The 19565-nt window shown below is 52.9% G+C and overlaps 1 protein-coding gene across 4 annotated transcripts in view; it reads left to right on the forward strand.

Annotated features, from left to right (window-relative positions):
• The window catches only part of NOS2 (nitric oxide synthase 2), a 56564-nt gene that overhangs the window by 8130 nt on the left and 28869 nt on the right, over window positions 1-19565 (forward strand). The window contains exons 1-5 of one of the 4 annotated variants that reach the window (XM_023584889.3): window positions 1210-1360; window positions 9281-9445; window positions 17286-17370; window positions 18142-18261; window positions 19281-19429. In XM_023584889.3, coding sequence (XP_023440657.2) covers window positions 9336-9445; window positions 17286-17370; window positions 18142-18261; window positions 19281-19429 — 464 coding nt within the window. In that variant the 5' untranslated portion in view covers window positions 1210-1360; window positions 9281-9335. Of the gene's footprint in view, window positions 1-1209; window positions 1361-7963; window positions 8107-9280; window positions 9446-14276; window positions 14405-17285; window positions 17371-18141; window positions 18262-19280; window positions 19430-19565 lie in introns of those variants that run through there. The other 3 variants (XM_058283817.2, XM_058283816.2, XM_058283819.2) reach the window with 3 other exon arrangements.

A 19565-nucleotide genomic window follows, 5' to 3' on the forward strand; every position in this document is an offset into this window, starting at 1 on the left:
AAATGACAAGTGTTGGCAAGAATGTGGAGAAATTGGAACCCTCAGGCTTTGCTGGTGGGAATGTTAAATGGTATAGCCACTTTGAAAAGTTGCCTGGCAGTTGTCAAACATTTAAACCCAACATGGCCATATGACCCAGGAATTCTACTCCTAAATATTTATCTAAGAAAACTGATAACATAGCCACACAAAAATTTGTACTCGAATGTTCATAGCAGCAATATTCATAATAACCCCAAAGTGTAAACAACCCAAATGTCCATCAACTGATAGATGGATAAATAAAATGTTAATACAATGGAATATTATTTGGCCATAAAAAGGAATGAGACAAAGCAGGAACTCTCCCTGCATGGATAAAACTACCTTCTGGCAAAATAAGCATGTGCTCAAGCTTAGCAGCACAGTGACACATCCCTGATCCACGCAACAGCACAGAAAGATGTCCATTTTACAAATAAGAAAACTGAGACCAAGATTCACCTCCTCAAAGTCCACAGATGACTTTCAGTGGCAACCTGACAGTGGCCCCTGCTCTTCCCTGGGCCATCACCTCCGACATTGTTGGCAACCTGTCATTCTCTTCCTCCCATTCTAGCTGGAGCCTGCCTCTGCTCTAAGACTGTACAGCTCCACTCCTGTCTACCATTCTCTTGGTTTTTATTTCCAAGGAACCAGCTTCTGTCCCCCAAACACACAGCCTCAAACAGCCTCTGGAACTGTCCTTGCTGTCTTGGCTGATGACAGTGAGGAGAGGTAGAGAGCAACCCGGCTTGTTGATGATGCTCACATGTGTGTTAAATGCACCCAGGACACTAGGAACCTTGGGCAGCGGTCTTCTCTCTGCCTCCTGCCATCAAACGTGAACTAGAAGCTTCTCCTCAGGGAAAGGCACTCTGCTGGCATACTCATATGCCTGAGAAAATATTTTTTGAAAGTAAATATATGCTTTGTTTCTGATTATAATGCTAATATATATCCACATGGAAAATACAGAGAAGGGTAAAGAAGAAAATCATGATTGCTCATAATTCCACCACTCCTAATATTTTAGCATTTTTTCTCAGTTTTATTTTTCTATGCCTTTTTTTTTTACATGGTAGAGATCATTTTGTACTGAAATCTGATGTTTCCCTCTTCATATTGTAAACATTATTCCTTGTAATAACAAAATAATTCTTAACCCATCTTATTTCTGTGACTGTGAAGGGGCACCACAAAGCTGGACCAGCCATCATTGATGCATTTCTCGAATGAGGACGATTAAGGCTGTTTCTAACGTGCTTTTAAGCAGTGATGCATCAAACATCTTTGTGCGCAAGGTGAACAGATTCTTCTAGTAGTCCAGAGTGCATCAGAGGTAGGAGTTGCCAGTTATTACTGTGTTCTCCTTTTTGGTGGGCATTCTGGTCAGGAAGGGGGCTCTCCCAAAAACACCAGAAACAAGACACACATAAAGTGGGGGGACTCAGAAAGCCCCGACTCCAGATATCAGAGCCGGAAAGGCTTCAGAGAGCACACTTGTGGACACTGAGGCCCGAAGATGCACAGCTGTGTAGGGAAAGATTCAAGAGAGTTGGCTTAGCTGGTGGGAAGCACCCACTCTCCTCAGCAGCTGGCGGGGGGAGGAAGGGAGCATGCCCTTCTCTCCTTTCTGTCTTTGGCCTAGCCCTAACCCACCTGTGGCAGGGCCACCTGTGCTCGGTCCACATCCCCCAGTCCTTAACACTCCAGGGCGCCCCGAGAACTCGGCTGCCAGGGCCTGCCTCTCTAGGCCTGGGGGTTTCCTGGGGGTTTTTCCAGAACCCAGGAAGGCTGCTCCGCCCACAGCAGGCCTCAGGGAATCCAACGCCCCTTGGGAGCAGTCCTCAGTCAGGGGTGCTCTGAAGTTAGAGGGCAAGTACCCCAAACCCTAGCCCCTTGGCCGGCGGGGGGCTTCTGAGGACTGTTTTCTGCCCCATTTCCATTTCCTGCGGGATGGAGCCCTGGGGGCCCACGGTGGTAGCAGGGTTAATAGCCCCCCTCGACGGGCCGCCTGCCCTTCCTGTTCCTGTTTCCCACCCCCCACTGATGTCCCCGCACCTCCCAGTACAGGGCTTGCACCCGAATCCTGGCCTCTTTTTTTTTTTTTAAAGGTTTATTTTTTATTTATTTCTCTCCCTTTCCCCCCCATTGTCTGCTCTCTGTGTCCATTCACTGTGTGTTCTTCCATGTCTGCTTGGATTCTTGTCAGCGGCACCTGGAATCTGTGTCTCTTTGTGTTGCATCATCTTGCTGCGTCAGCTCTCTGTGAGTGTGGTGCTGCTCCTGGGCAGGCTGCACTTTATATATATGGGGCGGCTCTCCTTATGGGGTGCACTCCTTGTGCGTGGGGCTCCCCTACACGGGGACACCCCTGCGTGGCACGGCACTCCTTGCGCGCATCAGCACTGTGCATGGGCCAGCTCCACACGGGTCAGGGAGGCCCAGGGTTTGAACCTTGGACCTCCCGTGTGGTAGGCGGATGCTCTATCCGTTGAGCCAAATCTACTTCCCCGAATCCTTGCCTCTTGAGCCACCACCCTTGTGACCTGCCCCGATGCCCCTGTATTTGCTAATCTTCAGTCTGAAGGGCAGCACTCAGGCAGCAGCACGGAAAGGCAGGGAAGGACGGGTGTCCTGGGGAGGGGGGGGCGCGGGCATCATCTAGAAACCCGGCCCTTAAAGAAAGGCCCCGACTGGAACATCGCAGTGAGCAGCCACCGCCTGCCTGGTCCACCCCCCCCCCCCCCCCCCCGCCGGCCAAGCCCCTGATGGGCCAGGCCTGCCCCGGCCAGCTCTGGGGACTCAACAAGCAAAGCCTGTGCCTCTCCCGGCCCACCCTGGGCCTGTCCACACCATGATGACCACATCTGGGCATTTCCAGCAAAACTCTGCTTCTGTCATCACCAAGTCTTTCAAGGAGGGGCAATCCTGAGACCTTGGCATCTGGGAGGCCAGAATTTGCATGACACCCGCCCTCCAGTGGTCAATCAGTGAATGACGTGTGGGTCCCTGGGGAGGCCTCTGGAGACAAAACGTGTTAGGGTACCGGAACTGGCAGGCTCCTTAGAAAGCCTCCTTGCAGCGCTCCCCTTTACAGATGAGTGGACTGAAGTTTCAATAGGACTTGTACTTTTCCACGGGCCACATGCAGTCAGCCACGCCGCCATCCCAAAACCACAGAGGCTGGAGATTTCCCCCTGGCCCGAGATGCCCTCTTCCGCCCCCCCGGCCCATCTAAATCCTTCTGTCCGTCAGCTCTCCCTCTGGCCTGAAGGATTTCGGCCCCCGTGAGCTCTCCCCGGCCCTGGAAGCCCCGTGTCTTCCAGGTCTGGACAGTCCAGCGGAGCACGTGGGGGTCAGCACGGTCCCGGCTCAGAGCTGGGGGCACAGGGGTCTGAACGCGCTGAGCCTCAGGGCCCCACCTGTGAAATGGGGAGGACCGCACTTAGCTTGTGCGGCTGTCACGAGGTGGGCAAAGTGCCGGGTACATAGTGCATGAATCATCTGGGCAGTCAATGTGTGAGCGTCTACTGTATACCGCGGGGATAAGTGTGGCGGCCGTGGTCCTCCCGCCCTGGGGGAGCCTGGGCCACAGGGGAGGGTGGCTTCCCTTGCTGGTATTGTCATGCCTATTCCGGGAGGGGGGACCGGGGCTGTGTCTTGGGGATCACCCCTTTGCCCACCATCTGCCTAACAGGTTCCCCATAAACATGTGGCCTAGGTAGAGCCTGGCCTTGGGAGCCTGACAGTTCTGGGTTCAAATCCTGGCTCTGCCTTTGGTTCCGTGTGTGACTCGGGCAGGTCGCATCACCTCTCGGAGGTGCAGTCTCCTCCTCCTCCTCTGTAAATTAAGGGCAATTGTCACCCCCTCAAAGGGCTGGGGAAGGCATTCCGTGGGGTGCTGTGCAGCACGAGGCACGCGGCACTCCCCTCCTCCTGCGTGTGCAGAGCTGGGCCCTGCCGTTGGAGCCGCAGGGAGGACATTCAACCCCTGCTTGCCTCTTCCCTTGGCCTCCGTTTTCAGCGCCTCTCCTGTCCCTTCTTCGCCTTGCCCCTGGGAAGTGAGTGCATGGTGGGTGGAAGTGAGTCCCTCAGGACCTGTGTCTCACACCTGGCGTGCAGCCTCGGTTCTGCCACTCACAAGCTGAGTGACGCTGTGCAGGTCGCCCGATCTTCCCTCGTTTGTGAAGTAGGGACACTGAGAGTACCTCTGCATAGGGCTGTTGGCAAGATAACGGAGATGATGAGTGCAAAGCCCGGGACCTGGCTGTATTTGTTGAGCATGTGGTCACTACGTGGTAGCTGGAATTATTCTCTCCAGTGGGAATTATTATTACAGGAGGATGAGGGAACAGGAGGCACCAAGGAAGGCAGCAAGTGTGGTGCAGGTGCATGGGCCCTGGAGCCAGGCTCCCTTGGGCTGTGTCCTGGCTCTGGCCCTCCCTGCTCCATTGCAGCAGGGGTGGGGTGGAGGTGGGGGGGGGGACTCCAGCCTGTGAGTTAAGACTCTAGGATTAGCCTTGTCGCTGTCTGACTGTGTGATCTTGGACAAGTCTCTCAACTTCGCCCAGCCTCAGTTTCCCTGTCTGTAAAATGGAGCTAATATAGATCCTGCCTCTTAGGACTGCTGAGAGGATTAATGAGTTGAATGTGTCAGTGCCTCGTATAGTGCCTGGCACACAGTAAGCGCCCAGTAAGTGTGAGCTCTGGTCACTGTTTTTGTAGAAAGGGCCTCAAAGTTGCTACCTCCCGAGGACGGCCGGGGTCTGCCTCCACAACCTGGCGTGGGGACACACCAGCTTTATTGGATGGGTCGTCGGTCTCAGAGTGAGGAGGCCGAGAAACCCTGGCCGCTGTCATTATGGTGCCCGAGATACTCTGGGAGGGAGTGAGGACGGCGTTTCCCCACGGCAGCCTCGGAACCTCCGTCTCCACCCTGGGGCCCACCTGTCCCCGCCCGCCCTTCAAGGGCACTTTGATTTCTCCCCAGCTGTGAGGGAGCCAGATTCACCTGCCACGTCCGTCATCAGAAGAGGCCCAGGAATGCCGCCTGCTGGGGCAGCAGGGCCAAGGGGAGGCGGCGGCGCAGGCCGGGGAGCGGCGAGAGGCGCGGAGGGGCGACGACCTCCGGTGGGGGGCGTCCAGGCCCTGGACCCTGCAGGCAAGAGCAGGGTGGGCATCAGCGGCCCCGCAGCTGGGTCCCGGGTCCGGGCCTGCCATCCTGTCTGACTGCGCGGAGTTGCATAACCTTTCTGTGCCTTCCTCACGCTTATGGCTATTTTCGCTCCCCTCCTTTTCCTGTTTCCCAGGAAAAAGAGTATTGAGATAATGGTGATGGTTGCACAACATTGTGCATATGCTAAAAACCAATGAATTGTACATTTTAAAATGGTGAAAATGGCAAATTTTGTTATGTGAATTTTGTCCCAATTAAAAACAAATATATAAAATTTAAGATTAAAAAAAAGAGTATTGAGGATTGAAAAGCAATTGGTCGTGGTGAACCAACTGCTGAAAGGCACTCCAGAAAGCCAGCCACGGCTGCCCACTTGCTCCTAGTCAAAAAAAGAAATCTTTGCTCTCGGACCCATAGCAGGGATTAAAATTTCTGCTTATCTGTTTTTCTGTCCATTAGTTCAAAGCATTGTCTTGTATCTCATTTAATCACTTTCATCTTTGAGAATGGAGTGTGGCCACCATTTGCCATGTGAAAATCCAGCCCAGAGAGGTGAGATGGCTTTTCCTAAGTCACACAGCAAGTCAGCAGTGGGGCTGTCGGTAGAACCCATGGCCTTTCAGGCTAACTCCAGCCATGTCCTCAAAGCGCAGTGCTTGGGTCAGATATCACTGCTGGCCTCCCTCAGGCCAAGAGCATCCCAGTAGGCAGACACTGGGTTAGAGGGGGGCCTGAGCTGCCAGGCAGCCCGGCCAGTCAGGATGGCACCTGGAGCAGAATTCAGGGGATGAGCAGGGAGGCAGGAGACAAAGATCTACTGAGTTCCTCCCCTGCACCAAGCACACCAAGGCCCTCTGGAGCCATTTGTCATTCATCCATTCAGCTAATGCTTCCAGAGCACCCACTCTGTGCCAAGAGCTCCCGTGGGTGTTGGGATTCTGGGTGATGAGGACATCTCGGTCAGTCCCTGCCCCCGGAGTTCACTGTTCAGTGGGAGACCTCTGAAGACCTGGGTTCCAGCATGGCTCTGCCGCAGATTCACCTGAGACCCCATGTGCCTCGGTTTCCAAACTGGCCCCAAGGGGTGAGGAATCAAAGGTGGCACAGGAAACGCAGGAAGCCAGGCGATTATAAGCATTGCACACTTCAGGGGGTGATGAAAAGGGATAACTTTTGCGTGGAGGCAAGTTGACAACAAGATTTGGGGACGTGGGGCTGCTCACCAGGGACTGCACTGGGAGAATCCTCCTCATCAGGAAGGGAGCAGCTAAGAGGGCGATCCAGGGCACGGGCCTCCAGGGAAGCACAGCGTGCACGTGGCCTAGGAGTCACTGCCCATGCACCCCAGATGCCATCCGTCCTGTTTGACAAACCACATAACTGAATGACTGCATCTTCTGAGGCAAAGCCAACCATGAAGAGTACCCATCTCACAGAGCAGCTGAGGGCATTGGGTGAGTTAATAAACATATCTGTTGAGGTGTAATGACAATCGTGCAGGTACAGGGAATAGGATTCAGGGTGCAGCAAACTCTTCATCATCCCTCAAAATCCCACCCTGGTGTCCTCTCCTCTATGAAGCTTCCCCATGCAACGCAGATGCAGCTACTTCAGCACCACTCCTCCATCACTGCGCGTCATCCTGTACTAATTATCCACCCCTTTCTCTGGACTTTGCACTCTTTAAGGCCAGGAACTCTGTCCTTCCTCTGCAAATATTGGTTTCCCAGAACAGAACTGGCTGAAGCCTGAAAGAAGGATGATTTTGCCTTGATGAAACTCACGATCGTTTACACTTACTTTTCATTCATTCAACAGATGTTTATGAGCTACTATTCCTGTCTTTTTTTGTGACTCTTAGTTTGTGAATCTTAGACAAATTCAACCCATGATAATGCTGAATTTACTTTGGGAAAGACAGGGAAGAAATGAAGGGATGGTGACAGAGATACGTTAGAATGGTGAGATCAAGGGTGATGCTTCCCCTTTATTTTTCAAATTTTTCCCTAATGTAGTTATTTTACTTTTATACTGGAAAAATTCATACCATATAGGAATGCTGTATTTGAAAATGAAAGTTGCACCTATTATAAGAAAGAGTAATTTTCCCCTATAGAAAATAAATCTGCCAGCCTGCCAAAGCTTCCTCAGAGTTAAAGGGTGAGACAGGAGTGACACCAATAAGAGGCCTCTAAGTGCCAACCGCCTTCCTTCCCTGCCCTTCCAAAAACCTCGAGCTGAATATTTCAGGAGGCTGTTTGAATACTGGCATCATTCAGTACCCCTGGCCTCCAGTAAGCTGGGCATTTTCCAGTGTTCCATAAGGTCAACATTCCCTGCTTCCGGGACTCCTGCTGCAGACTAGAAGCTCAAAGGCTGGACAGATATTAACAGGACAACTCCCTGCTGGGGAAGAAAATCCCCAGATTCCGAAAGTAAAGCAATGTCACTTGGCCAAATAAAACCTGGTTTCACGGTGACGCCTTTATCGACCGCCTCCTTGGACCTGGGACCAGGAAGAGGTGGGTCTACGGAGGATGCACCAGCTGAGTGATGTGCACAGGAGCAAGTTACCCCAGGGCCAGGCCATAAATTGACCAACTGTCAACCTACCCGGGGGGACACACCCTTTGGAAATAAAACAAAAAGAACAGCTTTATGCAAAAACGGCTCCCGGGGTGCCATGGAGCCTGGTATAAATAGTTCTCAGTCACCAATGCGATCATAACTCTGCAGCAAGTTGAAGGTTGAGGCTCTGGCACCAGAGAACTCAGCACTGCTCCCTTGATACCTCTCGGCCAGCCCCTGGCGAGGCGGCTGGGCAGCGAACCCGAGGCTCTCAGGCACAGGTTTAACCCCAGCCTGCCTCTTCTGAGCCTGCAGAGGCCGCACAGACCGCTGCGAAGGTGAGTTGCCACCAACTGTGGGGGAGCTGCTGTTTTGAGGGGGTTTTGCTTCTTCCTGTCTGAGAAGGCTCAGAAAGCTGTGGGAATTTTCTGCCTCCAGAGATAAGCTGGTAGAAGGGCTCGGTAAAGAAATGCCAACATGAGGTTCAGCCATTGGAACAGGGCACCTTATTCAGATTTCTTCTCTGCAAATCGTTGCGATGGTTCCTGTGTACCAAGAAAACACATTTCGGCAAATTAGAATGGAGAGGAGTATATACTGAGAGTATTACATCTGTGACCTTTTCTAGTTCCCCTCCACCTGCCAAACACATTCTGGAAGGCGAATGTTATTAAGCCCATTTCATGGATGAAGGGGTGAGTTTCAGTTAAATAGCTTGATCCAGGTCACGTCACTAGTAGAATCAGTATTTGAACCAAAGACTACGGAGCTCTAAAATTCTTCTATGGGCCACATCACTGCACTACCCCCTGATGCAAAGGGTTTGCCCTGTGAGGAAATTTGCTGTGAGCAAGGCCTGACCAGACCTGGGCTTCCTCTTGGGTATCCATTTCTTATCTTTTATAAAGAAGATGATCTCATACACTGAAAGCTGAGTGCGTTTTCTCACAAATAATCATCCCCCTTCTCCTCCCAAGTAATAAGAATGGCAGAGACAGTACTGATGTCTTCGGATGAACAGCAGTTGTAAGATCTTAAAGGAAAGGCAACTTAAAAAAAATGAAAAGGCAGCTACAACTTGAGTGCTTCCTCCCAATAACAGGTGTAAAATGATAGCTGCTAATTAGAGGTGCTAGAAACGACGATGGCTGCAGGATCCAGCAGGCAAAAGGACCCACATTTTGGTGACCTCCTGGCTGCTCCTGACCTTACCTGGGGGCCGTGATGAAGCTTGCCCCAAGTAAGGTGGGCCAGCAGGTCCAAGGCCTCACGGGGTTCGTGGCTAGTCCTCGTTGAGCAGCAGCCCTAGGGGTCAAGTGTTTTTCCACTAGATTGCTATGTGCTTTGTGGAATTGAAGTCCATGTCCACAGGGTCCCCAACCCAATCTCAAAATAGGAGAAGAGGTTGCAAAGCATCGATGAAGCGGCTGTTGTACTGATTTTTTTAACGAGCTAACCACATCGAGAAGGTCCAGTTGTGTAAACTCTTACCATCTTCTACCCCTTCCTCAGCTCCACAGCACAGTTTAAATCCAGATAAGTGACCTGCTTTGCAAAGCCACAAGCAATGACCTGTCCCTGGAAGTTTCTGTTCAAGGCCAAGCTCTTCCAGCATGACTTGACGGAGGAAAAGGACATCAACAACAACACGAGGAAGGCCACGCATCCTTCCTCCAGGTAGGCTGCTCCCTGCCGCGGCTCCCGCTCCCGGCCTCGGCTTCCAGTCTCCCTGCTGCCCCGCTGACTCAGAATTCCTTTCTCTACTGCTGGCCACTACGCCAGGTCTGGTTTTGCAGGTTGCCACTTGGGCATCCCTGTTGGAATGCAATAGAGCCATTGTTTATTGGGCATCTCACAGAGGAAGGGACATGGCACAGGCTTGGCCCTTGGGAGCTTGGACTCTCTGGGAGAAGAAAATGGGAAGGGACCTGATGTGAGAATGGTGGGCAGTAGCGCCTGGTGGTTAGAACCTGCCATCCCGGCCAGTGCCCATTCTGACTCACCATTGCCCATGTTCTCCAGGTGGTTAGACATTTCGAATATCATCCTGGCTAGGAATATCATCCTATCAGGATGTGGGTTAGACACACTGGGTGCCAGCCCGGTGCAGTGTGACTAGTGTCCCTCACTAGTGTCCCATGCTGTCCCTCACTGCCTGTGTGGGCCAGGCAAGACCACCTCTCTGAGCCTCAGCTGTTCTCACCTGCAGAGGCTGCCAGTGGGACCCACCTCAGAGCATGTTGATGAAGTGAGAGTGTCTGCAAAGCACATAGCAATGTGCCCAGCAGCCAGATGGCACTTGATAAATGTTAACCTTTATTATAACTTATTGAGCACCTGCTCTGTGCCAAGTGATGCTAGGAGCTTCACAGGCATTGCATCGCAACTGATCTCCTGGGCAGCTCTGCCAAGTAAGCACCTTTATTTCATTTTACAGACAAGGAAATAGAAGTCTTGAGAGGGTAATGACTTCCCCAAGGTCACGTGACTGGGAATTACGGAGCAGAAAGTTGAACCCAAAGTTCGAGATTCTTGGGGCCCCTCCCTACATCCCGGAACTGGGAGTATTTGTCGGTCGGCTCACTAGGTGTCAGAGAACTACCCAGTCAGTGGGCAGGCTTCCAGAGGCTGCTGAGGAGGAACTCTCACCCTGGGACTGGAGGTTGAGTCTTACTCAAATACCAACTCTGCAATAAAATGCTAGTGCCAATCCAACCAAAGCCCCGGCTCACACAGGGCTGCCGCACTCGTCGCCCAGCTCCAGAGGAGCCCTTCCCAGGAGCTATGCTGGGAGGGTCCCTCTGGAGCTGGGCAGGGAGGCAACCCTGAATGGACCTGTCATAGGTGGCAGGAAAGCAGATGGCTTGGGAGCCTGGGTGTAGAGGTAAGCATGCAGATCTGTCACTTCGCAGTCCTGAGACCTTGGGCAAGTCCCCTAGCCTCTGAGCCTCTGTTTCCTCATCTGTAAGAAGGAGGTAGTGATGCCTTTTTCCTGGACTGTGGTAAGAATTAAAGGAGCTTTTGTACGTAAATAACTTAGCACAGTGCCCAACACCAAGTCAGTAAACAGCTTCAGTTGTCGTCGTTCTCGTTGGTGGCGGGCAGGGGTTGGAGCAGTGGCACACCGAGTGTCCTATCAGGGCGTCACAAAAGTGATGTGGCCTTTTATGACTGTGAAGAGGGGCTAGAATGTGGGGGGGTGAAGAGGAGTCACAAAGACCTTCCAAGAAGGGGGGATGGGGTGAGTAGAGACTCGGGCAGAATTGAGCATGACTGTGCTTGGACCTGGGTGGGCGGAGGGGCTGGGATAGGAAAGTCAAGGCCAGAGCATGGAGGACTTGAATGCAGGGTAGGGGATTTAGACTTACTCTCCTGGGCAGCAGGGAGCCACAGTAGGTTCTTGAGCAAGACAGTCTAGGCCCAGTGGGTGGAATGAACTGAAGGGGGATGCAGGGTGGGCTGTGGTTGCTGAGGGGGCGGAGGGACCAAGAGAGGAGATCGCAGGGTCAGGTGGCCTCCAGGGGTCCTGCTGGCACCGGAGGCTCAAAATGCCGCAGGCTAACAGTGGCTTCAGTGCTCTCCCTGGCCTCCCCAGTTCCAGCCACCCACACTGGCTCTGCTCACTCTTCCTCCTACTTGAATGCCAGCAAGTTGTTTTCCTGCTCTAGAGTCTGCAGGGGCTCCCCATCGCCCTCCCTCCCACTGAGGTCTGACTGCAGTTTCTACAAGATCGTTCTACCCAGACAGAGGGCCCTCCCCACCTGCCTGGCCTGGCCATTTGCAACTTCCCAGGGCCTGACCACAGCACCTTCTCAACTCACCCAGACCCAACCCACCTTCCCTCTTTTGCGATCATCCTGAAGTCCCCTCCTCCCCGAGTCTCTCGGGTGACCCACGGCCTTTAGGCCTTAATCCCACATCCTCTGGTGGCATTGCCGTTATTCCTGGGGACCCCCTTGTACCTTTGGACTCTTGAAGAGACCTGAGCTCAGACCCCAGGTCGCGCCCCGAGCTGCAGTGCGACCTGAGCCAAACCACTGCCTTGCTCTGACTTTTTTCCCCTCCCCTTGAAGCTGGAGTGGGCTGGTGGAAGGGTATTAGATGTGATGGGAGAGAAACTGTTACTCATGAATTCATCAAACCCTCCCAACAAACCCGGAGGAAAGAACTTTTGTTATCCTCCACTGAAGCCAGGAAGTTTAAAGAACTATTGAGGCTCTCGCAGCTGGCAAGTGACAGTCAGATGCAAAGGCTGGGAATGGCTGGTGACCGCTGCCCTGGGCTGCCACTGTTTCTGTGCCAGGCACGTTCCAGGCCATTCAACAATTACGTGCTGAGGACTCCCCTGGTACTGCTTGCTGAGAGTCACGGAGTGTCAGTGCAGTCCTTCTACTTATCAATTCATTGTTTGAGCCATTTATTAATTACATACATAAAGTACATAAAAAGCAAAGGTAATAGTTCTAAAGTACTCATTACTGTGTCACTAATAAGGCAAGAGCTCTCATTATCCTGGTTTTGCGAGGTTGAGAGACTTGCTCAAGGTCGGTATCTGGAAGGTAGTGGAGCTGAGGTTTGCACCAAATCCCAGCTCCGAGCCTCTACCCTCTGTGGGCTCTCCCTAAGGGCCTACTACGTGCAGGGTTGGGAGAGGGACAGAGAACACAGACCCAGTTTCTGCTGCCAGGGAGGAAATGGCGCCGCCCTTGTTGCCGAGGGCAGGAGGACGCGCACAGGGAGAGCGAGGTGCTCAAGAGCTTTATGGATTAGAGCGGGGGCAGGGCCGAGGGGTAGACAGGAGTGTGTGGGAAAGCGGGCACCGGGGTGGGGGTGCCCGCTGGGCTGCCGTGCTGCCGAGGGTCGGGCTGGGAGAAGGCTTTCGAGAGGAGGTCAGCCCAGCTGGACTGTGGCGACACAGTCAGAGGAGGACGGGAGGATGTTACGGGAAGAGGAAGCAGCCGTACAAAGGGGATTTTATCCTGAAAGCTGCAGGAAGCCAATGGGTATATCTTTATTTTTATTTTTTAAAGATTTATATATTTATTTCTCTCCCCCTTCTCCCCCCCCCCCCCCCCCCCCGTTGTCTGCTCTCTATGTCCACTCACTGTGTGTTCTTCTGTGACCGCTTCTATCCTTATCAGTGGCACTGGGAATCTGTGTTTCTTTCTGTTGCATCATCTTGTTGTGTCAGCTCTCCGTGTGTGTAGCACCATTCCTGGGCAGGCTGCACTTTCTTTTGTGCTGGGTGGCTCTTCTTAAGGGGCACACTCCTTGCGTGTGGGGCTCCCCTACGTGGGGGACACTCCTGCATGGCAGGCACTCCTTGCGCGCATCAGCACTGCGCATGGGCCAGCTCCACACGGGTCAAGGAGGCCTGGGGTTTGAACCGCGGACCTCCCATGTGGTAGACGGACGCCCTAACCACTGGGCCAAGTCTGCTTCCCGGATATATTTTTAAAAGTTTTCAGATCCTTTGGGTCTAATAAGACCAAGACCCTTTTATATGTGAGTGATGAACCTATGCTGTATGTGAACAATTGGGAAGTGAGGATGTGTGCATGCTCGTGAATTTTAGAGACAAAGGCAGCGTGGGAACATCTACGTGAAGAAACATGGAGTTTGGCGGCAGGCTGAGCTAAGCGGGCTGCAGCTGGGTTGCAGGAGGCTCAGAATAGACACGTGCCCTCTTTTATTGCACTGTAAATCGGGTGGGGATTAAATAGGCTGGCACATGGCCAGGAGGGAGCCTGCCCTCTCCCTGGACCTGCAGCTTCTCCTGCTCCATATAGAAGGAGCAACTTACAGTTGGAGCCAAGTCAGGAGGCCCCGGCTCCCTGGGATTGCGGGACGGGGATGGAGACTGGAAGGGACATGAGAGGCTTCTGGTCCCCTGCCCCATATCTCCTATTAAAAGTCCTAGCTGGTGGGAAGGAGAAGAGAGACCCTGCACTTCCTTTGGCTTCCTTGATGAAACACACAGAACACGCAGCTCTTGAGATGGAGAGAGCTTGGGCTGTGGCCATGGGGAGAACTGGGGCTGCTGTGTGACTTTCGGGGAGATCCTTAACCTCTCTGGGCCCTGGCTTCCTCTTCAATAAAATGGGGTAATAATATAAAAGTGACGTCTTGACAGAGTTAATTTAGTAAGGAGACGAGGAAATGACAGCAAAGTGTACCTTGAAAACTCTATAGGACCATACTGGGGGAGTTACTGTGGTCATCATGGCTAAAAAGCAAACCATGGGGGGAAAGCAAACCCGAGGAGCTACACTCCGCGGCTCTTGGCATCCAGAGGGCACACTTTCCTGCGGGCGCCCGCGGTGAGCCCTGTGTGCGGGGCCGGGAGGTCCCCGAGGAGAGGGAGGCCCGCGGCGAGGGCCGACCCCCTGGACACCTCCCCGCGCCGGGCGAAGCCCAGGGCCGCGTCTCCGGCCCGCCCCGCCCCGGGGCGGGGGCCGCGGGCTCGGGGCGCGGTAAAGGGGCGGGCGGCGGGGCGCGCGGCGCACTCGGACTGTGCCCGAGCCGGGCCATGCGCGAGGGGCTGGGCGCGGCGTGCGAGGCCGCGCGGCCCCGGCTCTGCCGGCTGCTCCGCTGGATCCTCCGGCCGCAGCCCGCCTGCGGGCTCCGCGGAGCCAGGTACTCCCCGTGCCGCCGAGCTCTGCCCTGGGAGGGAGGCGGGCGGCCCCGCGCCGGGTCCCGTGCCGCCGAGCTCTGCCCTGGGAGGGAGGCGGGCGGCCCCGCGCCGGGTCCCGGGCTCGGCGGTGGCCAGCGGGCTGTGTGGCGCCGGGCACGGCACTGAACCTCTCTGAGCCTCCGTTTTCCGTGTCAGTATGAGGGTTGGGATAGTCGCCTTGTAGGATTCTCGTGAGGATTTACCTAAAGTGCTTTCCTTGTTCAGAACCTACAAGAGGTTGCAATTCAGCAGCCCCGAACGGCCCAGAGAAGCCCACATGCATTGTGCGGGCTGGCCAGGAGCGGTGGAGCACTCAGAAGCCTCCCTGCAGAGGATTTGTCAGCCCTGGAGCTGCTACAACCTTTAGGACAGATATTTTAACAAGAGCAGAGATTCTTGTTTTACAAATAAGGTCCATTTCCCAGAGTGCCCCCCGCCCCCACGGTGTAAGGTCCTTGCAAGCGGGTGGAAAAGGGTGGGAACCTCAGGGGAAGCGGGGACCCAAACAAGCCCCGGCCAGCAGCTTTGGCCTTGGCTGTCCTCGGGCACTCAAGAGCTCGTGGATAGTCCTGGGTCTAAGCAAGGCACCCCACACCACTCCTTCTGATGACAGGTGGTCAAGGGTTGGCCTTCCCTAAGAAAGACCAAGCAGGAGGGAACGAAGCTGTGGGTTTAGCCAAACTGCATGTGTGTCTGAATAAATAAATGACCCAATAATTTGGTGTCAAGTATTCACAGCCTGGATGTGCCCCGTCTGGCATCTGTCCTCACATCTCCCAGCAGCTAGCCCAAAGATCCCGGCGTGAGCTCAGAGCTTTGTTTATTGCTTTTTCAAACTTTTAAAATCTTCTTAATTATGAAAAGAAGACATGGCCAGTGTAAAAAGTTAGAAGATGCAGCAAAGTATAAAGAAAAAGTAAAGCTCCCCGTGATCTCATCCCTCAGTGCTAATCATGGTAACATTTAATAGCGTTTCCTCCCAGGCTTTTCCTCTGCTGACACACACACACACACACACACACACACACACACACACAGCCTGCATCAGACCGTATATAGTTTTGAGGCTAATTATGGTCCAATTTGTTTGGTAGATTTTCAGGCAGCTTTTTTTTTTTTTTCAATATTTGGGGACAATCGCTTATGTTAAATGTACGAAGACATTGTTTCTCCATCTGAACATTCCTGTGAACCAGTAAGTTTCTGAAATTCTCCAACTCAGTCCCCAGAAGTAAGAGGCACAGAGCAGGGTTGGGGTGAAGGGTGATGGTGGAAAAGTGAGGGGAGAGTGTGGTGTTGCCTCACGGGGGACCCCAGCCCCCAAACGTCTTCCTATTTAAGTAGTTCCATGATGAGTACTTAGCCATGGATTACCTGTTCCGAATGTCCAGATGACCCTATATGGGCTTTTGTGATCTGACGGAGCACACCTGTCTAGACCAGGGGAGGGGAAGGTGGGCAGGCCATTGGAGGGCCTTTTACAGGGTGGCTCAATCACTTGATTCAGTTATGAGTTGCTTTCTGATACATACTTATGCTCTCTTAAAGGGACAATATCTCTTTAGAGTTATAAATCACATAATGCTACGATATAATTCGTGTAGCTAATTGTATCGTGCTAATATAAATATATGCTCATTACTTTTTCTGATAAAAAAGCAATACATGCTCCTTCATTATATTCCAAGATCACAGCTATTTATGGATTGGAAAATGAGCCCCTTATGGTGCTTTTACCCCCTCCCCTGGATGCACATGCACACACGTGTGCACATGCCCCCAAAATACTGCAGGAATGTGGGACAGTCAACAGGCCTTCCAACTAATATGCCCTGTAGAGTAATTCCCATGGAGAGTGAGGCAGGGAAGACTGGTGGTTGGGTGGGGTGACCACATGCTCAGCAGAGAGGCTCCTCTAAGTAGAGTTTACCAGGAGAGCGAACCTGAAATCCTAAATCAGAATCAGCTGTTCCTGAATGATCTCAGGAAATTAGGGCTTTTTATTCTTTAAATGCCAGGGTAAATTCTTTAATCACAACTTCTTATTTTGAAATAAATAAAACCAATACGTTTTTTTTAAAAAAGGAGTCCATATCATCTTGCTATACTAAAATATTTATGATGACATGGTGTCTCGGAATTGCTTCAAAATAATGGCAGGGGTTGGGAGATACAGCTGAAACAAGATTGGCCATAGGTTGAAAACTTTTGAATTGGGTTGAATCTGGATGAGAGACCCATGTGGTTTATTACTCTATTCTCTCTACTTTTGTATGTTTAAAATTTTCCATAGGGGAGCAGATGTAGCTCAGTGGTTGAACACCTGCTTCCCATGTACGAGGTCCTGGGTTCAGTCTCCAGCACTGCCTAAAAAAAAAATTCCATAATAAAAATTTAAAATAAGTAAATAAGCCAAGATAAATCAAGTGCGTTTTAAAAAAAGCTTAAAGTCACTAAAAATTAAAGGGTGGTGGGCAGTGCTCCTGGCAGGGGGCGGAGTTGGAGGAGCTGTCCTCGCCTGTGCCACACTCGCGCTTAGCTCTTGAGAGGGCGCCTCTGCCCAGAGCTTCTGTTTCGGCTGGGAGCTTTGGCTCAGCTCCCCTCCTAGCTCTGGCTTTGTGGGGAGGAGGGTGGTGATGGTGGGGAGATTCTGCCTGACTGGTACCCCTGTACCCCCTGTTTGATGAGCAGCCAGGCACCCCAGCTCTGCTGCTGACTCCGTGTGGCTCCACCATCCGGTCCTCCATTTTCCCATCTGTCAAATGAAGGGGGCGGCTGAGGAGACCCCAGGTTCCCTCATGGCTCGCGACTACGAGCTCTCACGGTAGCTGTTTCCTTTCACAGCCCGGCGACACAGGATGACCCCAGGTTCCCTAGTCTCAACAAGCCCTGGAATGAGTCCCCCCAGGCCCTCACGGGGACAGGAAAGGTCAGTGAGTCACACGGGTGTGGGAAGCCCCTTCCTCCAGCAGCCAGGCCGCTGTGCGCTGAGCGGTCTGGTAGAGGCTGGGCTGGAGGGCGGAGGACGTGGGATCCGGGCAGTGCGTGGAGAGCCCCGGACCTCGGCGGGCAGGGAAGGGCCTTGGGAGAGCGGGGTGACCCATAGTGGTCGGGAGTGGTGGCCCCCAAGGTCCACTGGCACCTGGATGATCTGCCCCTGTGGGCAGAGGTGGTTTCATGGAGCTGGGAGGGACACTCCAAAAGAATCCCAGCCTTCGCTCCCAGCCCCCCCGGCTCCATCCCACAAGCTCCACCTTCCCTAAGTGCCTTTGACCTCAGTGTTGGGGGGGTGGGGGAGAAGCAGGCGGGAGGTGGGAAAGGAGAAGGTTTTCTTATTCTTAATGCCTCCTCAGAAGGCGGTGTTCCATTCCCCCTCGTGCTGCTTTCTGTTCTCAGCAGTACTGGCTGTGACAGTAGTTTCTCATATCTAACCTTAGTCCCTTCTGCTGCAGTTGTTCTGAAGAAGCATTTGGCGGGGTTCTGGGTGAGGAGAGAAGCCTGGCCGGTGGCCTGGGCACCTGGAGCTCTTAGCGGGCCCTGCCCAGCTGGCCGGGCTGCTGGGAAGAGAGGAGGGGCCTGGAGCACCACCCTGCTCTCCTACCACCCACAGCACCCTACCCACCCACAGCCAAAGCAGGGCCCAGATGCCTGGGAGAGGTTGGAGGCATCTGGAAACCCTGGTTTTCCACCCTCTCAAAAGTCTCCAGAACCCCTGGTCAAGCTGGACGCACCTCCCCTGGCCTGCCCCCGGCATGTGAGGATCAAAAACTGGGGCAGCGGGATGATTTTCCAGGACACGCTTCACCGCCAAGCCAAAGGGGTGAGAAGCCTGGGGCTTCGGGGAGGGCCACCCTTGTCCCGTGCCGGTACAGCCATTGGGTTCCTTTGTGGGCCAAATAGATGTCTCCTCCTGGGCAAACCAGTCAGTTACCTGCCTGGGCACAGGGAGTTGGGAACAGAGACTCAGTTTCCTCAGAAATTATAGTAGGAAGTAAGCAAAGCCACCTGTTAACTACCATAATGAGTGATGGATAATCCAGAAGTTCAGACAAACTATTGCAGGAACAAATTAATAGCTTTCTTAGGGAGATGGATTCCAGCATAATATCAGGAAGAATTTTCTAACCAAACTGTCCAAAGTTAGACTCAACTGCGTTGGGAGGTAGTAAGTTCCTTGTCACTGGGTGGATTCAAGTGCTATTTGGTAGAGAGATTGGAGAGGGGTTTAAGCATCAACAGAGTGATTGGACTAAATGTCCTTTAAGGCTCCTTCCTTTCTTCTAAGTTTCTTTTACGACTTTAGAATGGGTTCTATGGTTTTAAAGTGAAAAGAATTGTAAATTTCAGCACTGTGAAAACAGAATGATTTCCCACACCTCCCAGAAACCATCACAGTTAACATTTGGGAATACTTCCTCCTAGTATTTTTTTCTGTGCCATCTCTGATTTAGGGATTTGCACCTTTGTTCCACTTTATTCTAGTTAATGTGTTCTCATAGGGGCCAACACCAGCCTCTTTAAATGAGAAGGAGATGAGCTGTTCCCAAGGACCAAGCTGTTGACTTGGCTTTGGGTGTGGGACAGCTGGGGAGCAGGGCCAGAGATGAATCCTGGGTGGACACCACTGGGCTTAGCCAGTAGAAGAGGTCTGGGTGGGGAGGAAGCCCAGTGGACCCCAAGGAGGAGGTGCCACAGGGGTGAAGAGAAGGCAGCAGAGAGCTGGGGCAGCTGGGGTGGAGGAGGGTGGCCAGGAGAACTGGCCACCAGAGGAGGGTGGGCGTGAAGCTTTGTCCAAGAGGCCAAGCATCCTTCCCTCACCGCCTGCTTCTCTCCTTCCAGGAGCTTGCTTGCAAGTCCAAGGCTTGCCAAGGGGCTATCATGAACTCCAAGAGTTTGACCAGAGGACCGAGGGACAAGCCAACTCCCCCGGATGAGCTTCTACCTCAAGCTATTGAATTTGTCAACCAGTATTATGACTCCTTCAAAGAGTAAGGCTCGATTCCTGTTGGGTCACTGCCTCGTCCTCTGCCCCTGGGCTCCAGCCATCTCTCTCTGACCCTAGATCCCTTTCCTTCTCAGATTTGCAGTGGTTCTAGAGTTAAAGTGTAATTTTCTGAGAGAAAA

This window comes from Dasypus novemcinctus, chromosome 21, assembly GCF_030445035.2.
Source record: "Dasypus novemcinctus isolate mDasNov1 chromosome 21, mDasNov1.1.hap2, whole genome shotgun sequence".
Taxonomy (NCBI): Eukaryota; Metazoa; Chordata; class Mammalia; order Cingulata; family Dasypodidae; genus Dasypus; species Dasypus novemcinctus.